The sequence below is a fragment of the Hippopotamus amphibius genome, chromosome 4, assembly GCF_030028045.1.
Source record: "Hippopotamus amphibius kiboko isolate mHipAmp2 chromosome 4, mHipAmp2.hap2, whole genome shotgun sequence".
Lineage (NCBI taxonomy): Eukaryota > Metazoa > Chordata > Mammalia > Artiodactyla > Hippopotamidae > Hippopotamus > Hippopotamus amphibius.
Genome location: NC_080189.1, coordinates 71941769 through 71958665, shown reverse-complemented (window position 1 = coordinate 71958665; position 16897 = coordinate 71941769). Strand labels below are relative to the sequence as shown.

At 37.4% G+C, this 16897-nt stretch overlaps 1 protein-coding gene across 1 annotated transcript in view; it reads right to left on the bottom strand.

Moving 5' to 3' along the window:
• Positions 1–16897, bottom strand: part of HDAC9 (histone deacetylase 9) — a 719791-nt gene that overhangs the window by 280859 nt on the left and 422035 nt on the right. Inside the window, exon 13 of the mRNA XM_057730709.1 lies at positions 1067–1244. Coding sequence (XP_057586692.1) covers positions 1067–1244 — 178 coding nt within the window. The remainder of the gene's footprint in view (positions 1–1066; positions 1245–16897) is intronic.

Here is a 16897-nt window from a genome sequence, read left to right as displayed (position 1 = left end):
AGCGGTCTGACAAAGTTAAATAACGTAGCCATTCCATTCATTGATTTTTAAATAAAAGATGATATCAAGGTTTGGGAATGTGATTTCAGAAAAAGTATTTTAACGTTTCCAAGCACAAAGGGTTGCTTGAAGTCACAGAGGCACAAAAACAAACTCCGAATCCTAAAAATTGAATCAAAAATAAATCGGATAACCTATGAGGGACTTTGGGGTAAGGTACATCTGAATTCTCCCCTTGCTGCATCCAAATTATGAGCCCTTAGGTCTAGAATATCTTTCATTTGATCAGCCACAGTTTGAGAGCATGGAACAAGAATAGGGTCCAGCAGACTTAAAGGAATATTTATCCACATGGATATTTATAGTGCTGCTCCTTTGTGAGAGAACAGCACCCTTTTTTGTGTGTGTGTTCCAGACTTGACCTTCCTCTGGCCTCGGAATTATCTGGTTTGTTTTCCTCTGTAGCCAGGTTCTGAAATATCAAACACAGCTGTAGGCAAAGGAAGAGGGTGGTCAAATAGCCCACCCATCGGTGCCATAATAAATGGAAATGGAACTAACGTATGTAGGATTAAACAAGGCACTTTGTTTAATGGTGCCTTGGCACCATTTTCTCCTATGAGTCATTTGTATGGAAAGTCAGAAGAAAACAGTGAAACAAACAAAACAGCAAGAAAAACAAATTGGAAGAGGGGTACTCTTTACAGTCACCCTGAAGCCAACATCATAAATTTCCTAGTGGCCGGGACTATTAGAAGGAAGAGATTGAGGAACACTGCTAAAGAATGTTGTAGGGATTTTTGTTTCCAAAAGGGACCCATGCACCTGTTGATGTGTTTTCCAGGCCCTTGAATGATAACAATTTATGAGACTATTAATACCAAGCCCAAGATTTATCAGATGTGCTGTTTGTCTTGTGGCCAATATAACCTCATAAAATTTGGGTTGCATTGGGTTAAAATGGAGCGTTCTGCTGTTGGAGTTATTCAGAGCATTTAAATCGCTTAATCCTACAAGAACGGTGCATTTAGCCTGCCTATTAGGGAGAGTCTTTGGGGATTCTCACCAGTTGCAGAGCCAGGCAGGAGGGGGCGGTCCATTGCTGGGTGAGGTAAAATGGAGGCAGTGGGGGAGGAATGAGTCCTGGAGACAAGATGATGTTTCTCTAATCCGTCCATGCCAACCGCAGCCAGCTGAGCTTGGCGCACCGAGAGCGCACGTGTGTGCTGGGGCTCCAGGAAGGGCTGTTGCCAAGAAAAGAGCACAGTAGAAAGAAACATGAGACAAGCACTAAGGGAGACACTGAGAGCGACATGTCAACAAATTAAGTTCATCAGGTCAGAGACATAATAAACGGTGTGAAGGAAAAAAAATAGAGAAAGGAGAAAAAAAACACGATCTAGTCAATAAATCCATTCAACAGATGTTTTCACACTGACGGCCAGGGCCTGTCTGCCTAGCTAAGGAGGAGGTGATGGCAGGAGGCCTGTCAGTTTGAACTGATTGAAAGAAACTGACCTTTAACCTCAAGAGGAACATCGACTTAGACTCATTTCCTACCTTGATACCAACGTTTTGAATACCGCCCCAAAACTGTTACAACGCAAAGCGGGAGAACAATTCAATTGCTTTCAAACCGCCAACAAGGCTCAATTCTGAAAACCCTATCTTGAATTTGCTTCAGTAATACTGTCAATAAAATTTATGGGAGCCTAGAAACTGCCAATTAAATGCCTATATTTGACACCTCTCAGTCTTCGAATAATGATAAAGAATGATGGAGTTTTCATAGGTTGCATGGTATAATCTCAATACTATAAAAAGTTTTAGTTTCTTTATAGAGTATTAAATACAATCTCAGTGATTTAACATTATCATTCTTCTTACTTCTAAAGTTATCCAATCAAAGAGCGAGAATTTGGAAGCTCCGGAAAGATTCATTTGGTCTATTCCTCTGCTCCAAAAAAGACAATATCTAAAATAGAGGTAGGCAATTAATTTAACTATCAATATTACACACTGAAAACTTCCTCACTCTTTAACATCAGGGAATTCATAATCTTTTTGCTAATCTTTATGTTTTTTGCCTTTTCCATATTCCCAACAAACGTGAAAAGCAGCTGAACAGTGATATAAAAGATGATCATCACATGCCATGAATAAGGAAACGAATACTCCAAAAGGTTAACAAAGCCTTTTAAACACAAGTCTAATTGCTATAATTCTAAAACGTACATGCTCTCTGCTTTGATCTACCTGCCAGGCATGTACTGTTTCAAGACTGGATGCAAACATCACCTCTCCTTAGTAAGGCCCTGCCTTAACTTTCTTGTTAAGGTAGATGCTCCCCTAGCACAAGGCTTGGTACATCCTTAGTGTACAAATTATTTACTTACAAATCTACATACAACACAACTGTGTTCAGTGCATATTACATGGCTTTACGTGATTGTGACTTTCTCTGTATGAGTTAATGCTCTATATAAACATGTGAGTTATGATTATGAATAGTTAAGAATCCTTTAAAAATAACTTCAAAATAAGTTATAATTAATGTATGTGTATGTGTTGTTACTTCTGTTTTGCCCGGCAGAATAACTGAACCAATTAACTGGAAGGCATTTGTCACATCATCAAGTTCTGGGCACTTGCTTTGATGATTAGAATGGTTTGGCCAGGATGTAGTTCTAGTTATGATAGCTTTAACACTTCTACAAGAGTCTAAATCTCGTGTTTTCTTGAGCAGCTCCATGTTCAATTCCCTAGGGTACAGCAGTAGGGTTGATGTGGTTCCTCCTCTCATGAAACTTATTCAGGGAATGTAAATGTGTAATTGTGACTTTGGGAGTTTTCTATGGGAAAAATGATCTCTTCTGCATATGATTTTAAATGTCTGGGTAATTATATACCTAGGTGTTTGTAATATCCATCCCTTCTGTCTCTTTTATAATCTAAACTAACACAAAAGGCCCTTGATTGATCACCCTACATCTAAAAGCAACCCATCCTACTCTTTGCTGCATGAATTCTCTTCCTAAAGCTCTCCTATAAGCAAAAAGCTGACAGTCTCTCTGAAGGTAAAGCAAAGTTTGAAGAACCTCACCAGCCTGTCATCTGGGCTCTCCCTGACCTGAGGCCAATCTGAATTTCAATGTTAGATCTTCTAATCCTTTATCAGGTTCTAGCTCAAATCCTATCTACTGTATAACAAATATCATCCCCAGGGCTGCATTATGATTTTTATGGGCTCTTTCCCCTATAAAAAAATATTAAAGTTACATTTTATGCTAATACTGGCACACATTGGAATCATTATTATAGTATTCATTTTTTCTTCTGATTAAAAAATTAACATTTAAAACATTTTTGGGCCCCTTAGAGTATCATGGGTTCTGGGCACATGTCTATTGTGTCTAATGGATATGCAGGCCCTGATCATTCGTGCTCCCGGTATATCTTCCCTGTTATCATCCCCTCTAGGTGGGTCCATGAATCTTCACATTCAGCAACCATTCACATTCTCTAAAGTCCACTTCAAATTTTACATCAAACCCTTTTACTCTCGCATGTTACATGTGCTTTCCCTCTCCACTGCATTCCCATCACACTTTGTTTTTCTCTCTCCATTTCCCTGCCATCATCTTTTATATACTAGGGTTACTGCATGCAGTAACTACTTATTGAGCTCATACTCTGAGCCAGACACTCTGCAGGTGTGTTGAGCCTTTTTTATGTTGTCTAGTGAGGAGAAAGATACTAAATATTTCTAAGTATAATGTAATTATAAATATAATGAGTGCTATATGGGGAAAATGCAGAGTACTATGAAAAACTGTCAAGAAGAACCTAATTTAGAGGTTGAGGAAACTTTAAGAAAGTGACATTTAATTTAAGATGTAAAAGATAAATTGCATTAGCCAGATACAGAGTAGGGAGAAGACTCTAGAGAGGCTGTGTGCATGTATGTGTGTAAGAGAAATCTTTCCATGTATAATACTGAAAGCTCTTTGAAGTGCTTTGAAAGCATTTTGTATCTTTTCTTATGCTGTCTAGAAGCTAAATATTTATTTGTGCATTAAGAATATGTAACAGATATTTGAGAGTTAAAAGCCATGGTTTTTTTCAGTAACATAATCATGTTTTAGATGACTGGGGTTACTAAATGTTTTATCTCTTAATGAATAAGTCAATACTGTAAGAGCTCCATGTAAATACCACCACCACCTCCCTTCTTCCTTTGCTAATAAATTTATTGCTTTACTTGGGCTTCCCAGGAATCTTTGAGATAACGGAATAACAGTTTGCTACCTCATAACCATGATACAAACGTCACACCTCAATACAGAACTTTACAACCAGGCAAGCAAATTCTACTTATTCAATTCTACTTATCCAATCTACTTATCCATACTATTAGGAACACGGCAATATAGGTAAGAGACGAATAACTACTTACTCAATTATTTGTCATATACAAATGTCCTTCCAATATCTATTGTGCATGCAGACAGAAAATACTGACAGATCCCATGCTGGGTTGTATAGATAGCAAAGTGAATTAAGCATGGCTCCTCACCTTATGAGCTGACACCCAAATTCAAGCACTTTATCCATAATTAGTAAGTTCCATAAGGATATAAGCTTTGCCTACTGAATCATATGTTCCCATGCAGTGTTTCACACATACAGTAGGTGTTAATAAATAAATATTGAATAAATACATGAACAGAAAGGAGATATATAGCTATCTTTAAGATCTCACTATAAGGATAAAACAAGAAAGCATATTATAAGCAGTCACAATATAAAGAACCAAGGAACGGCTAATGAAAATATAAGAAAATAGAGAACAGACAAAATTATCAAAGTACAATGCTCTGAAGTTACTTAGTGATGGAGCCAAGAGCTGAGGGAAATGAGTGATTTGAGAATTATTTTTTCCCTTTGTACTTTTATGTGGTTTCCAAACTTTCTGCCTATCACCTACACTAAAACTTTAAGAAAAATGGCAAATGTTATTTAAAATAAAGAGTTGAACCTTTCAAACACTTCATTAGGACAGATTCATAATCATTGGTTCTAAGAGCAGACATGGGTCAAATATTTTTGAACCTTCTGCCAAAAAAGGACTATAAAAGAGAGAAAAGTTCATTCACTTTCAAAAGAACTGACTACAATTATATGCCTTTACAAATGAAGTATAGCTTTTAACATACAAGGCACAACTTGACAATCCAGTAAGGCACAGATTATTATAGCACATACCACATATCACAAAACGGCAGGCCCCTTTTACTTCAGATGGCTATTACTCCTCACCAATAAAAAGCTTCCCTCATGAGGTTGAAAATTGAGATAGTGTTTTTGTAGCTAAAATTGAAGTGTTTCACTGAACCTTTATTTTCTATTATCAATTTTAACAAGAGAGAATTTTGTTCATGGTTATTTCCCATATTTCAAGTAAGAACAAAAATGAATGTTTCTCTCTTGCATCATCAGAAAAATAAAATGTTTAACAGTTCAGAACCTACTGCTGCTAAAAATTACATGGATACCCAAATTAACCTTTCATCTATTGAGTGTCTTTGGAAAATGTGTCATGCCAATAAATGAATAATAAACATGCCCTCATCCCCCAAAAGCATTTTTGTTTAAAATATATGTAGTATTTTGAGCCTGTTTCTTATGCATACATAGTCTTTCTTTTTTCAGGTGACTTAACGAAGAAGTTTCTTTTGATTGGTTACTTTGCTAGATTGTTATTCAAGGACATTCTCTCAGGCTACTGAGATGTGTAAGAAACCCTTTTCTATATGAAGGGGCCTAAGGCCACTACGCCTGAACATCATCCGTCTCCTCCCACTGATAAATGTTGCAAATTACTTTCACAGAAGAGTGATTTTGCCCCTTTTTTCTAAATTCTTCAATGATGCCTAGTAAGACATCAATGTCATTGGCACCTAGGCCTTTCTAAGCTGTGGGACACAGGCATTGTCATCTGTTTAGAAAGTGGGTCTCTGAATACAGGTCTCTGTGTGCCAAGCACAATGTTCTTGCTTGGAGTTACATATCTGGGAGTGGCTTGTTAATGGGGATTATGAGATAAGGCCCCTGGGTTGAAGAGACTTCAAGGCTCTATTTTTTTGAAATAGCCGTGATTTATTATTTTGTTTCTGTTTGGTTTTATTTTGCTTTCTTGTTGCCACTGCTCAGGGATCTATTTTATGGCTTCTGGGTTTTCACTTTGTTTTCGGATGGTTACATTTGTTTTCAGACATAGTACTCATTGTGTGCTATAAACAATATCATCATGCAACTTTAGCAAAAGCAAATACAAAAATCATAAGTTATAGTATTTAATCATTGAAATAATCAAAATTATTTGAATTAGTTTAATAAAAGATATGACCTAAAAATAAAGGGAAAAGGGTCATGGGAAAATAATTAGAGAAAAGGTTAAAATTCTGTTTCTAAAGCAAAGAATATATGTTCCTCCTTGTTTGGCACTATGAGAAAATTGTACTTTCTTTTTGGTTTGCAGTGCTTTGAGTTTAAGAAGTCTTGCATTCACAGAAAATTAGAATCATAAATATCCCTAGAGGTTATCATGTAAGATGCCAAGGGCTAGTGGGACTTTACATGTTCTACAGTCTTTGTATTACTCAGTATGGGTGTAGATATATTAGTTAATTTTAGACTTTTTAAAGCTAAACATGCATGTTAATAATTTAAAAGCAGCTATTAAATAAATAGAAATAATATGCATAACTTTAAAGTAGACAACATTTTTGAGGAAGAGACAAAACCAAGAAGCAATCAGTCTAAAAATAAATGGAGAAAAAAATGAAGCATTGAAAAAGCTGTACAAATGTAATTCACAAAGTAAGATGCTGGAAACAAATTCCCACTTATCACTAAACACAGTTGATGTGAATGTACTCAAGCTGCCAGTTAAGAGATGAAGATAGTCAAACTGAATTTCAAAAATAGAAAGGCTATATTCTTTGGCAGACCAAGATTAAATTAAAAGGTTCTATGAAGACATATTGATATAAGAAAATATTAACAACATCAACAACAAAAAGAAGTAAGAGCCTTGTACAGCCATGTCAAAACCAGATGAAACAGACTTTACATGGAAAATATGAGAGACCATATAAAGGTATATGTAAGTAATACAAAAGTTCTATTAACCAAAAAATAATTCTAAAACTAATAACACAGGCTCAAAATGTGAAAAGCATAAATTAGCAAAACTATAAAGAAAAATCAACATCATCAAGGAGATTATAACAAATGTATAACAAAATGAGTGAGGTTACAAAAGACTTGAATTAACACAATTCCTTGCTGATATATTGAAATGTGCAGCCAATAAACGTATTCTTTCAAGCACACATGTAACAACTGCAAAATTGACCAATACAATAAAGCAAGTGTCAACAACCTTTAAAGAATTAACATTTACAATGGAATATCATTCAGCCTTAAAAAGGAAGGAAATTCTGACATATGCTATAACATGGATAAACCTTGAAGACATCATGCTAAGTGAAACACGTCAGTTACAAAGGACAAATACTGTGTGATTCCACTTATATAATACACCTAGAGTAATTAAATTCACAGACAGTAAATAGGATGGTGGTTGCCAGGGGCTGGCAAGAAGGGGAAATGGAGAGTTACTATTCAATGGCTACAGGGTTTCAATTTGGGAAGATGAAAAAACATTCTGGAGATGGTTCATGGTGATGGTTGCATAACGATGTGAATATACTTGATGCCACTGAACTGTACACTTAAAAATGGTTAAATGGTAAATTTAATTTTACCATTTGTTATACAATTTTACTGAAAAAAGAGGAATTAATATTATTCAGATCATATACGCTGACCACATTATAGTCAGAGATGTAAACTAGGTAGAGGAAAAGATACACTATATTCTGTGATAGAATTATTATCATAAAGATAACAGTTCTTCCCAAATGAATCTACAATGTCTGGAATGCTTCAGCTGATTCCAAATTCTGCATAGGAGAGCAAAGGCAGAGAATAGCCAAGTGAATTTTGAAAATAAAGAGTAAGTTGGGGAGATAGGCCCAACCAGATATCTATACATACTAAAAGCTAAATTATTTAAGACATTAGCACAAGAATAGATTGATGGAAGAGAATAGAGAGTGTAGAAGCAGACCCATGAGTATATGGAAACTCGCGATATACAACAGAGATGATTTACAGAGTAGCAGATCAACAGAGACTGTCAATAAATGATGTTGGGAACACTGGTTATCCACAAGGGGAGCAACGGATTTAGATACTTACCTAACACTACAAGCAAAAAACAACTGAAAGTAGATGAAAAACTGAAATGTAAAATGCATAATTGTTAAAGTTCTATGGAAATAGATGGAGAATATCACTCTAAACTTCAAGAAGGAAAGAAATTCAAACACTTCTGTTTATCATAAGCCAGAAAAACACAAGTAGCAATTGGGTAGAAATATTTGCAAAATAGAGAATAAAGCAGTGTTTAATGTCTACATCACACATATAACTCCTAAAAATGAACAGGAACAGAAAATGGACAGAAAGTATGAACAGGAAATTCCCAGATAATAAAATGTTTCAATAAGTCAACAAATATATGAATAGAAACAACCTCACTAGTAATCAGGAAAATACAAATTAAAACCAACATGTGATACCATGTTATACTCATTAGGTTGATCATAAGTTTAAAAGTCTGATGATACCAAGTGTTAGTGAAAATACAGAGCAAGAGAAATTCACAGACTGCTTGTAGGAGAATAAACTATTATAACCACCTTAAAGAACTAATGGACTAATAGTTAGTAATAGTGAAGATGGACAGTAACCCTACAGTACAAATGGTGAGTGAAAAAATCAAGCAAAAAATATATATGAAGTTAATTATTTAAGTTTAAAAATACGCAAGTTAATATACACTGGTTAAATATATACAAATGTAATAAAAATATAAAGAAATGCATGGGAAAAATAAAAAAGCAAATTCAGAAAATAAGGAGGGGGATGAAATAGGAAAGAGATATACAGTAAACTTTATATATATATTAAATATATAGTTTCATCAGCAGTTGATATATATATATATAAATGTTTCATCCCTCAAGCTGGATGTTATGGCTGTTGATTATTATAATCTTTATTATTTTCACTGTATACTAATACATTTAAAATAAATTGAAAATGTTTAATAAACTAGCACATACAGAACACCAATATTATTATAACAAAATTGGTTTTATTGAAAAGACAGTTTTTGTAGGAAGGGAACAAAAATTCACTGGAAAATACAAAAGGAAAAAAACGAGAGTGAAAACAAAATAAAGAAAAGTAAAAGTAGGTGAGAAAAAATAGTATGAAAAATATATTTTTTAGTAAGTTTAAGTACGCTAATTTACTTTTAGGTCATATATTCATAAGATATCAATTAATTTTTACTAGATTGCACTGATTGATAAGTGAATATAATAAAATGTAAAATTAAGTATATTTTGTCTTTAGAATTTCAACATATTATTATTAAATTCATCACAATGAGAAAAAAATGATGCTGAAAGGACTGAAACATCAGTGCAGAAAAATGTAAATGGGAAACTTGAAATGACTATTTGGAATCCAAGAAAAAACTTTAAATGTGCAAACTTTAAGAAACGAAAGAAACATAAAGACACTAAAAAGCAATTATTTCTAAATACTGATAATATTGATTTATTGTTATTTTCTTAATATTTCAGCTGACTTGTATTTTCCAAATTGCCTAATAAACATGCATTTTAACTCAATTTTTAAAGTTATTTTCAAATGTTACACTTTATTGTGATATTAATATTTTAAGTGGTTAAATACAGTAAGGGGATAAGAATGGATATTAATTTGGACTTGGAAAAAGAGAGACTACTAGATACAAGCTACCTGTGAACAGAAACTCGACTGCATTTTCATACTCTCTGTCTAAACCTAGAGCCCAGAACACAAGGGCTCACTAACTGCTGAGAATGTATAATATATATCATATCATAGAACTATCACTGCTTCTAGTCTAAGATTAGGGGGGAAATCTGACTCTAATTTATTTGACTGAGCTAATAAATCTACCTAAATTTTTTCAATATAATTTAAATTTCTTCTTTTTCTTCTTCATATTGTGTCAGAAAACACTGGTGAACCCAAACCCATCAACAACTCCAGGTCACTAAGATTTCCTCTAGTATTTTGTTTTTAACTCACCAATGTATTAGAGTACTTATTTTATCCAATTAGAGCCATAGTTAGAACAGGGTGATTGAGATGAAGTTTCAGAGAAAGTCTACTCTCCTGGAGGTGTTGCTGGGTGTGTACAAGTAATTCAACATTACCCTGGGGCTTGAAGTAGGGGTGGGCCACTGGTTGATGAAATTTGGCCAAAAACTGGCACAGTGCAGAAAAGAACCCAAACATGGTAACTGAGAGCAGTGGTCTCCAAAGTTGGGAGTACACATGCATCCAGCAAGTGCAGAAGAAAACAGCAGAGCTTCTACTCATATTTAATTTTTGAATAAAAACACAAGAAAGCAAATTAACTATATAAATATTTGACATATGGATAGACAGCAGCATTTACACCCAGTCCCTGAATCAAGGGTTATATAGCATAAACTCTCTGAGATATCCTAAGGTAAGGAGGAGAATCTAATTTCAAATCTTAATACATTGATAGACACATAGAATTGGAATTGAATTGAAAACCCAGAGATCAACTGATTTTCACCAAGGGTGCCAAGACAATTCAAAAGGGAAAGAACAGTGTTTCAACAAATGGAGCTGGGACAACTGCATACCCCCATGCAAATGAATGAAAGTGAACCCCTTCCTCACACCAAACACAAAACTTAAGTCCAAATGGATCACAGAATTAAATATAAGAGCTAAAACTATCAAATTATTAGAAGAAATATGAAGTAAATTTTCTCAGATATAAGGCCAAAAACAAAAAGTGACTCTCCCCAAAATATATATATAATCAGAAGTAACAACTCTTGTGCTTCAAAGGACACCATCAAGTAAATAGATAACGCACAAATCAGAAAGAATATCTGCAAACCATATACCTAAGAGACTTGTACCCAACATATATAAGGTACTCTTATGCGTCAATAATAAAAAGACAACCCAATTTAAAAATGAGTAAAGTTATATACTACCAACTGTAAAATAGTCAGTGGGAAGTTGTTGTATAACAAAGGGAGTCCAACTTGAGGATGGAAGATGCCTTAGAGGACTGGAGCAGGGAGGGTGGGGGGGACTCGAGGCGGGGGAGTCAAGGAAGGGAGGGAATACGGGGATATGTGTATAAAAACAGATGATTGAACCTGGTGTACCCCCCCAAAAAAATAAACAAATAAATAAATAAATAAAATTAAACAATAAAAAAAATGAGTAAAGTTTCTGAATAAACATTTCTCTAAAAGAGATATACAAATGTCCAATAAGCACATGAAAAAATGTTCAACATCACTAGCCGTCAGGGATTTGCAAATCAAAACCACAGTAACATGCAGCTTCACACCAACTAGAATGGTTTAGAATAAATTAGATAATAAGAAGTGTTGGTAAGGATGTGAAGGAATTGTCATACGCTGTTGGAGAGAAGGCAAAATGATGCAGCCACTTTGAAAAATAGTTTTGCAGTTCCTTAAAAAGTTAACCGTAGAGCTACCATGTGACCCAGCAATTTCAATAATATGTATATACCTAAGAGAAATGAAAACATAGGTCCCACAAAAACTTACACATGAATGTTTATATCAGCACTATTCATAATAGCCCAAAGTAGAAACAACCCAAATATCCATCAACTGATGAGTGAATAAAATATGGTATATCTGCACAATGGAATGCTATCCTGACATAAAAAAGTGTTTTTGTTTTGTTTCTTCCTCATTCACAAAATCACAAAGTTGCTGTTTTCAGGGGAAAACTTTGGTACTAAACTGCAAGCTCATAAAATATGAATACCTAAAAAAAGTCTAAATATCCTCCTAGAACAAATTTTATTGAATTAAGCCTTGATATCTTTAAATGTTAAAAAAGACAAGCCTGGTGGTCAAGCAGCTAAGAATCCACACTCTCAATACCAGGAGCATGGGTTCAATCCCTGGTCAGGGAACTAGACCCCAGATGCTGCAACTAAGAGCCCTCATGCCACAACTAAGGATCCCGCACACCATAACTAAAAAGATCCTGCATGTGGCAATGAAGATCCCTCATGTTGCAACTAAGACCCCGTGCAGCCACATAAATAAATACATACATACATACATAAAAATTAAAAATTAAAAAATAAATAAATAAAAGAGAGAAGCCTATGTATTAAGTCAGGGTCATAGATCAAACAAGGACAAGGCAGCCAGCAGCTCCACACAGGGGACATACCAAGGCCAACAGCAGGCCACCCTCCTCCCAGGGCTCCACTGGGGAGAACTGATGGGCTGGTGGTTAAATGTGTCCTATAGAAAAGCCTGTTATAAAATGTTGAAGCCAAACATTTATCATACAACAGACCTACAAAAAGGAGGATGTAAATCCTAGGTTCTAGAGAACTTGGTTAATCAGGTTTTGGGGGATGGAAAAGAAAAGGGAGCACACGCAGAAGTCTCCAGAAGCATTTGAAAGTAGACGGGTCACAATCTCTGACCTACCTGCAGGTCGCCCAGCTCCCCTGGGAAGCCAGAGATCGAGAAGCAAAGAGCCGCTCATCTGGGCCAGGTCCCCCAGACTCTCGACAGTCTCCACGACCAAGTGAGCGGTCTGTTCTCCAAGCATGCAAACACAAGTTTTTCAAGTAATCCAGAAGCCAGGCAACAGGCCCCTGCCCAGACTCCCATCCCAGGCCAAACAGAGGCATATCGGCTGGGGCACCAGCTCCCCAGGAGCCTGTGGGTGGGAGGGAGGCGGCCAAACTTCTGCCTCCCTTTCCGTGATGCAGGTGATAATTCCTGCAACATCTGTAGGTGTTTCTAAAATGTAAAAACACTGTGTAGTCTATGGACACTGGGAAAGAAGGATGCAAACGTCTCTCACCCGGAAAATACAAAATTGAAACGCCTTGACCGTCGTTCCAGACTGGGTCCTGGTGGAGGAGCCTGGTTCTTGAAGGAGGCACGGCCCCAGAGCAGAGGCCGGGGAGCAGTGAGGGCGGAGGCCGCCTCTATGAGCAGCCGCCCACCGAGGCCGGGAGAAAATGTTCCCACCTGGGAGCCTAACGGCGGACCAGGACCCAGGCCCGGGGACCACAGTCCTGTGGCCACTGCCTACCATGCTGCATGCCAGACTGTTTATGTGGCACCAAGCAAGTTGGCTTTACTAATAATCTTCAGCGATTCGAGAGCTTCGGGGGGGGGGGGGATGCACTTGGAAAAACCGAGGTGAGGCCCCCATGCGAGGCCCGCCGCCAGCAGGCCTCCCGCACGCGGCCTCGGAGGGCTGGTCCCGTGGCTCAGCACCCACTTCAGGGGCAGAAAAGGACTCACACCTGGATCTCTAGAGAAATCGTCAAACGCAGGTCTCTCCCCATGGCCAAGCTTCCTGACGTGGCGGCTCGCTGCATCTTGGGAAACGATAAAAGATGTCTTCGGCTGTTACCCCTGTGCTTCTTACATCCTTCTTGCAAAATCCTGCCCCTCTGCTGGGCTCACTGTGGTGCCGGGACAGAGGGTCGTGCAGCTCGTCGGGAAGCACGCAGAGGAGCTCGGCCTCGGCTCCTCTCCCCTGGTTGCAGGAAGAGCCGATGCTGCCCAGGTGCTCCAACTTACCCCTCAGACGTGGTGGACGGCACCTGCGTGAGCGCCTTTTCCCAACAGCGGAAGCCGGCGGAACGCAGGCCTCACCCGCACCCGTGATGTTTTGCGGTCTCGTTCATCTAACTCTGTCCTTTACAAGTTTCACTAGCGGGTGATGTGTTAAAATTCCGCTTCCTTCTACACGCCTTCCTCTGCCAGGTCTTTGTTAATGACCAGCTTTCGGCGCCTCAGAGTTCAGCCCGGGGCCCAAAACAGGTGCGCTCGTCGTGGGTCAAATAAGCACCGGTTGCATCCTTGTCGAGTCCAAGTTGGGGTCAGCCTGGCACGAATGGTACAGGAGGGATTTCAGGTCCTGACAGAGCATCCGGGGGTGGTGAGGAAGTAGGTGCCGCCTACGCCGGCGCCTCTGTGGGACACCCGGTTGGGGCGGGGAGCCTGGCGCCGCCGCGACTGAGCACCTTCCCCCCGCCAGCGCCCCCACTAGGCCTTTGGAGGCCCGGGCAGCCCCCCAGAGTAATTCTCCATCAGGATCCCAGCAAGCCCCTGCAGCAGCGCCACAGAGTACACAGCTGGTGGGTGGCCGGGAGGAGGCAAGGCGGTCAAAAGGTACAAACTTCCAGTTTTAAGATAAGTAAGTCCTGGGGATGTAATAAACATACCGCATGATGACTACAGTTAATAATACTGTATTGCTTATTTCAAAGAAAAAATAGGTAATGAAGCACTGATATATGCTACAGCATGGATGCACCCTTAAAAACATTATGCTAAATGAAAGAAGACAGTCACAGAAGACCACGTATTGCACAATTCAATTTGCGTAATTGTCCAGAATAGACACCTTTATGGACACAGTAGATTACTGGTTCCTAGAGTTGAGGTAGGGCAGTGGGGAATTCTTGCTAAAGGGCAGAGTTTCTTTTGGGGGTGATGAAAATGTTCTAAAATTGACTGTGCTGGTGGTTGCACAACTGTGTGAATCTGCTAAAAGCCATTGAATTGTACACTGAAATGAGTCAACCATATGGGCTGTGAATTATATCCCAATAAAGTAGTTAAAAAAACACTTTTTTCATCATAGTATAAAAGGTTACCTCATAAGATAACATTTATTTACAAATCATGTTAGTTTAATTTGTATTGCACATTTCTTAATTTCTATTTTTTTCTTTAAGAACTTTTATTGAGATACAATTGACATACAATAAACTGCATATATTTAAAATGTACAATTTGATATTTTGTTCTTATTAGTAATGTATATATGGCAATCCTAATCTCCCAATTCATCCCCCCCAACACCCCCCCACTTGGTGTCCATATGTTTGTCCTGTACATCTGTGTCTCTAGTTCTGCCTTGCAAACCGGTTGATTTGTACCATTTTTCTACATTCCTCATATATGTGCTAATATACGATATTTGTTTTTCTCTCAATTTCTATTTTTGTACATGCTTTGTAACATGTAACACACTGATGTAGTGGTACGCATATAATAATATTCTATGTTTGTATATCTATATAATGATTACACATATAAGTACATGCCAAAATATTTTTTATTGCTTGTGATAATTGTAGACCCACGCATAAGAGTTGGAAGGTGAAGTGTTCCTTTTTTGTTAAGTAAAAAATTTGATAAGAAAGAGGGTGCCTTTAACAAACATGTAAGCCCCTCTCGCATAGCAATGGGCCGTATTTCTGAATTCTAGTATGCAAGAATGGCACACAGTCCAGGAGAAGGTGGATTAATAGGTTACTGCTCACTATTTCTCTACCAACCATCCTTCCAGTGCCAAGCAGTGGCCCTTTGTAGCAGAGGTCAGACTCAAGGTAGATGAATTGTTGCTCCCATGTACTCACTAGTTACTTATAGTGAGGTCACATCAGTCCCACTCCCTTGTTCTTAGGTTCTTTTCTTTCCAAACAAGAGTCTTTGTCTAGCATAATTTTTCATGCCAGCAAACAATTGTACAAAAAAGCACAATGGAAAGGTAAAATTTTGTATATTAAATAATATCCTCATTTTCATATCATGAGGAATCCATAAATAGCAATATGAATCACAAGGCAGGGTTGTGGGTACCTAAATACTACAAAACTTTCAGCTAAAGCATCAGCAGTCGAATCAGGGAGTTGATTTCAAGTGTAAACAGTGTTTATATATATGTACAGTGGGAATGTGTGTGGTGTGTGATTAACCTGTGATTCTAGATTGAGGCTTACAAGGTTTATTCTAATACTGCCATTGACCTATTGTGAAGCTGAACCTATTTAACATTGTTCCTCAGTTGGGTAGAATGCTGGTAAAAGTTACCACCTAGGTACAGAGTATATAAATAGCTTCAGATGCACTTATAGATATCCTCAGATATAAGAGTTCCAGGAGAAAATAAATTACTAATTTGGTTGCACTATGCATTTATATCTGTGAATGGGTGGTTGCTTTAGATATGTTTAAGACCCAGCCACTTTGGCACAATCTTAGAAAATGACCATTTTAAACCAATGGGGATTTTACTCCCCTACAGAATACAAAAGAAACCACATTTGAATTTTGAAGTTACATAAGTAACTAGTCCATAATAAGTAATTTCTTTCACAATAAAAAAGTAAAGTTATATTTTTGTTCTTTTATTTGCTTTTCAGCTTCTATATTTTTACAATTGCCTGTAGAAGAAATGTTCAAGAGAGTGGGTTAAAATTGTTTTAATTACATAACAGCCCAGAGGAGGATGAAATTGTGCAATGGCCTAGACTAGTATCTTCTGTCTGGTTGGTAGCCACTGAACAGTACAGAATGAACAATAGACCTCTGGTCTAGAAATAATAGCCTAAAGATAAAGAAAAGGGGGAAAGAGCTTTCTTTTGACCATGATGAATCTCTTGAGCACTTCCTTTCTTCCTCCCCTTTGAGAATTAGAGTCCAGATATAAAACAAATCATAAGAAGAGAGATGACAAGCAATATAAATCATTGCTACTTAAGACACATGAATTAGATGGATTTATCCTGAATAGGTAGTCTCTCTCTAGGATCTCTGGAAGAATTCTAGTGGAAATAAACCCC